At 35.5% G+C, this 5,796-nt stretch overlaps 1 protein-coding gene across 1 annotated transcript; it reads left to right on the plus strand.

Annotated features, from left to right (window-relative positions):
• Positions 1 to 208: 208 nt before the first annotated feature.
• LOC143592793 (BTB/POZ domain-containing protein At1g63850-like) lies at positions 209 to 4,041 on the plus strand. Its single transcript, XM_077072619.1, has 2 exons — positions 209 to 1,149; positions 2,664 to 4,041. Exons 1-2 carry the CDS (start codon positions 247 to 249, stop codon positions 3,588 to 3,590), a joined length of 1,830 nt encoding a protein of 609 aa, XP_076928734.1. The 5' UTR covers positions 209 to 246; the 3' UTR covers positions 3,591 to 4,041.
• Positions 4,042 to 5,796: the final 1,755 nt, after the last annotated feature.

A 5,796-nucleotide genomic window follows, 5' to 3' on the forward strand; every position in this document is an offset into this window, starting at 1 on the left:
CACTACATGATGCCTGATTAACCGTCCGTCACTTTTAACGTTATTTTCACGAGATTAGTAAAATAACGTCAAAATTAGTGCAATTTCACTTTTACCCACCTGAGGGTTCACACATATATACATCATATGTGCGCACCGCACGCAGGGCTCACATTAACAATAAAATAATAAATAATAATATTATCCAACATTTGTTTATGGGAATCACAAAACAACACAAACCCCCAAAACTCACAATAATATCATATGGCAGCAGCTACAACTGTCTCAAAAGACCACCGTCAAATTCACCTCCACAAAAAACCCACCCCCACTCTTATTAACTTCCACCGCCACCACCACCGCTCCACCGCCGCCGTTGTCTCGCCGGAAAACAGTTCTTGGTGCTGTCCGTCCACCGTTTCGACAAACAAACACCAACTCAGTTCAGATTCTCCGTCCTTACGTCCGTCTACGGAATCTTTTCCCGATTCCCCGGAATATTCTGACAGTTCAAGAGTCTTGAAATCTTCTCCGGCGAGTCTTGAAAAGCTTGAAAAGTCAACCATGGCGACTGCTTTTAACCAACAAGACACATACCCGTCTTCTTTTACTAATTTCAACTCTGCCCTTACCGCCGGACTGTTGAATCCGATGTCTCCGCCGCCGCCGCCGGCTGCCGGAGTTGATAAATCCCGATCTAGTCCAACCCTGTTTGAAATGATGGCGAATGAGCCTGATTGCAAAACCCCCAATTCAAACCCTAGAAAACCTAACAATAATAATATTAATGGAAACCCACATCCGGTTGTAATCGATAGGCATGCTTTGATGCAACAAAGGTTGTTGGATCTTTTGTCTTGTCGGAGTCCCGGGAGTCGGTTTAACGAGGCGAATTCGAGTGATGTGAGGCTTACGTTGAGTTCTAAAGATGGGATGAGTGTTTCCTTGAATGCGCATAGGCAGATCTTGGTGAGTCATAGTCGGTTTTTCGCGGTTAAGTTGTCGGGGTGGAAAGGGGGTCAACAAGGTCAACCGCCCTACATCGTTGAAATTTCGGACTGTGATGATATCGAGGTTTATATTGAGTCGATCAGGTTGATGTATTGTAAAGATTTGAGGAGGAAGCTCATGAAGGAAGATGTTCCGAAGGTTCTTGGGATCTTGAAGGTAATCTAATTATGCTTATTTATCAATTTTTGAATCTATGTGATGCCTGATGTGATGTGATGATTAGCTTAACTATAATGTAATTGTGATCCACAAGATATATCATATAGGTGTACGTCATTCGTATTTTACACGATTGATATCAAGAATTCATGCCTATTAGAATCATTGTATGTTAGTTTACATATTCCATTATTAGTACTTTTGTATGATTGTTTGCTTTGATTCTCTTAGCTACATTTTATGTTATATGGATTACTATACTCTATACTTTTGTCTGGTTTTTGCTCTGCTATGAGTGGGATTATATTGGGTATGTTTGTTTGTTTATGCGTATTAGACCATAGTTGAATGTGGTTCTCTAAACATTACCCTATGCATCGAATGCGGTTATAACAAGAATGTGGTTATAATCATAGTTAAATGCGGTTAGGGCCGTCCCTGAGGATACAAAAAATTTCAAGGCGTGGGACATGTAAACTAGCGCGCACGAAAACACAAGCATAATAACTCATATATAATTTAGATAATTGTAATAAGAATAAACCAAATAAAAGTATTTTAGCAAAATGATCTAATTAAAAGACTTAAACGAAACGTGAAGCTCTTATAGCATATTTGGAAGTAAATCCCTTGAAATAACTATTTGTAATCCATGGTCTCACATTTCGATCTAGTTAAAATACTTAAACGAAATGTTAATGGGTATTGGACTATTGGGTTTTAATAATTCAATGGACCTTATTTCATCAAACTCAAGTGTGATTTACTTAATAAGTGGGATTAAAAAAATTGATTCTTAAATAGTATATTTAATTTTTTTAAATATATATAAAAAGTTAAAAACCTTGGGCCCAATGGGATATCGGGCCTGCGGCGGTCGCCCTCTTTGACCTCTATGGGGTGGCCTTGAATGCGGTTATAATCATAGTTAAATGTGGCTATCTTAACATTACCCTACACGCGTGACTGGTTTTGACACAGGAGCGGATGATAGTTCTTTGTTCATGATTTGAATTAAAATTTCGTTTATGTATTCATTGTCTTTTTATTTCTTGTTTATCTCTTCTTTTACTTATCCTTTCTGTTTAGGTTTATCCCTAAGCTTTAACTATTTAAGGACTTAAAAATTATCAAAAATGCAGTTTTTTATTGAATTTAAATTTATAAGAACTTTGTTCTTGAACTTTATGGTTCCTTTTATACATGTAATTATCAAGTGCTTATTATCCAATTGATTGCTTCCGTATCGTATCCGGCTATCCACATCAGGAGTTCAGGTTGTTCACATTTCACTTGTAAGGAATGTTTACATTCCATGATAAATTTTCTGTTTTTTTTTACTTCACGAATAATTTTAGCAAAATGTTTTGATTTTAAATTATATAATTATCTTGTGATCATTTAGGATGTCTGATAAGTTTTCTAATTGTAAAGATAAGTATGGTTAAAGATAAGTCGTTTGTGATCATTTAGGATGTCTGATAAGTTTTTTAATTGTAACTTTAACATAGGTGTCAGCAGCAATCGGATTCGATGCTGGTGTTTTATCTTGTTTGGAGTATCTAGAAGCCGCTCCATGGGCCGAAGACGAAGAAGAAAAGGTATCATCTTTGTTATCCGAGCTTCAACTTGAAGGGGCGGGACCCACTGAAGTTTTAAAGAGAGTTTCAGTTGATATTACATCCGGGGTTGATGAAAGTAATAATGAGGTTCTTCTTAAACTTTTGCATACGGTTCTTGAAGGAAAAGATGAAAAGGCGAGACGGGAAATGAAAGTTTTGGTGGCAAAAATGCTTCATGAGAATTCATCACATAGCGATTTAAGAAAAGAATCTTTATATTCCGCATGTGACAAATGTTTAATGTTGTTAAAAGATCATTTCATGAAAGCTTCAAAAGGGGATTTACAAGATGCTTCTCAAATTATGAAACAAGCGGACAATTTACATTTTCTTCTTGATATATTGATCGATCGACAGATATCTGAGGATTTCTTGAAATCATGGGCATCTTTAACCGAGTTATCTGAAGTTCATAATAAAGTATCACCACTTCATAGATATGAAATTAGTAGAGTTACTGCAAGATTCTTTGTGGGAATTGGAAAAGGTCAACTTTTGGCTTCTAAAGATTTGAGATTTTTGCTATTAAAGACATGGTTGGTCCCGTTTTATGATGATTTTGCTTGGATGAAACGCGCATCTAAAGGGCTAGATCGTCATTTGATCGAAGATGGGCTCGGAAATACCATTTTGACTTTGCCTTTGACTTGCCAACAAGAAATCTTGATGACATGGTTTGACCGGTTTTTGAACTCTAGTGATGATTGCCCGAATATACAAAGGGCGTTTGAGGTTTGGTGGAAACGGGCTTTTTGGAAAAAGGGTCAACCGCAGCCCGAAAGGATCCGAGGGAATGAAAGTTTCAGACTTTCTTGAAATTTAGATCGTTAGCAGCCCGTGTTGCGTTGTGTTGTTTCTTTAACTAGTGAGTTTGTGCTTACTTTGAGGTTAGCTTTTTATGGGTCAAACATTTGATGTAAAGATTTGATTCTTGGTGGTGATTCTTGAAAAAAAAATCTGAGCTTTATTCATCTTAAACTTAATACAGTTGAAAAATTATTTTCTCTGTTGAATTTTGTTACCAAAATGGTATGAAAGGGTTGTTGCATGTTATTTTCAAGAAAGTGAAATCTTGGTGTTTTGTAATGGAAGAATATGGTGATTGCTTGTTGCAGGTGATGAGTAATTTTCAAGGGTCTTAATTTGTGGCATTATGTTATTATTGAGTATTGACCCCACCCCCATCCTCATCCCACTAGCTTTACTAATTTTTAATTATTAATGTATTGAATTATTCCCAATCAATATTTGTTAAAGAAACTTTAATGGTTGTGATGTTGATGCCATCAAGTCGTTGGTGATGAGTTCCCATTGTGATGTCACTTAAATGTATGCATGTGGGTCTATATGTAGCATATATATACAATGCACACTTTATATCTTATATTTGGAAAGGTTGTATCAGCTTTGTTTGTGTTTCTTGTGGGATTGTTAGGTGGCATCTTCTTGAGTGGTTTTCCTACTATGCTTTCACATTGTTATACTTTAGTTGAGTTTGAGGTCGATTAAAAAAGACTAACTTGAGCCTTTTCGATGCGTGATTGTTGATTTTGTGACCGTTCATATTGAACGCGATTTGCTTTCCAGTTTTTTATTTTCTAGTATTAATAATCATTCAATTCGTGGTTTCATCGTATTATGCTTGTTTGATATGTAACCTTCATGTTTTCATTTTATCATGGTTGTAAGATTATCTATTTGGGCATCCTTTACAATCATATTAATTAAAGGTCTACATAGGGGCCAACCAATGGGTTTAGATTTAGCACTAACAAGGGCTTTATACCTCTAAATTTTTTATTGCTCTTCTATAAAAAGTTATATAAACTATTTATTTATTTATTTTTTTTTGTATTTTTTCGTTTTCGGCTTAATGAAAGAACATAAGCCCCGGGAATGGATAATCAATTGATCATACTCATGGAGTCGTGAACTTGTGTCTCGTGAATATGTGTTGTGTTATATTTGTAACCTTGAAGATAATTGGCCAATCATATAGCTTTCTTGAAGGACTACATGTATTATAGGTTTTTTTGTAGGAATATTGGATTTTAATAATCCCTATTTAATGGTATTGGCTGATAATAATCCCTATTCATTTTATCGCCACTGGTGGTCCCAAATTCAAAAAAATTGGCTCCCAATGGTCCCCCCGTTAAAAAAGACTTAACGACGTTATACTTTTTTATGAATTTCAAACTAACTTTTTAGGGCTATTAATCGGAAAGAAGATACGAGTCGAATGATATAAAACTTAGCTCCAAACAATGATCCAAACGACTTGATTTTGGTTGATTGTAATTTCAAACACCCGAATTGAAGCATTGTTTCGTCATTTTGAAGCACTGTTTCGAACTAAGTCTTACACCAATCGACTCGTATCCTCCTAACAATCAAAAACCCTAAAACATTGGTTTGAAATTCAGAAAAAACTATAACGCCGTTAAGTCATATTTAACGGGGGACCATTGGGGGCCAACTTTTTTGAATTTGGGACCGCCAGTGGCGATAAAATGAATAGAGATTATTATCGGCCAATACCATTTAATAGAAATTATTAAAATCCAATATTCTTTTTTTTTATCAAAAGCAGTTTCTATCTTTCACACTTTACTAAGGTTATGTATTATGTGAGATGTGAAATGACCATGTAGGCGTCATGTAAACGCCACATAGGCATTTAACGTGTGTTGTGGTAGGATAAAATATGATGGCAGGTAAATGTGAAGTAAACTTGGTTAATATAGTTCTTATTAATTAAAAGAATATGGATGTTGAGAATTAGCGCATGTGCATAAGACCACGCGGGTGAGGGTAGCACCCCTCTCGCTTCTTGTGTGTAACAATTTTTAGTGCCTACTTTGGCCATGTGGCCCACCGCACCTTATGACACATTGTCTAATATGTGTCATGGTGATATGATGGGTGCGTCAAATGGTAATTATTATCCAATCCTTGTCATTAATTATTTTTATACATATAATTATTTATTAACAATTTAATATTAATATTTTTAAACATT

Source organism: Bidens hawaiensis, unplaced genomic scaffold (genome assembly GCF_021521415.1).
Source record: "Bidens hawaiensis isolate Kalapana, Puna unplaced genomic scaffold, B.hawaiensis_p1.1 tig00041232_1, whole genome shotgun sequence".
Classification (NCBI taxonomy): Eukaryota; Viridiplantae; Streptophyta; class Magnoliopsida; order Asterales; family Asteraceae; genus Bidens; species Bidens hawaiensis.

Excerpts from the sequence above, each read along its gene's own strand:
- LOC143592793 (XM_077072619.1), top strand. The coding sequence starts at position 247 with ATGGCAGCAGCTACAACTGTCTCAAAAGACCACCGTCAAATTCACCTC. Across the intron at positions 1,150-2,663 it reads AGGTTCTTGGGATCTTGAAG|GTGTCAGCAGCAATCGGATT; the intron begins GTAATCTAATTA and ends ACTTTAACATAG.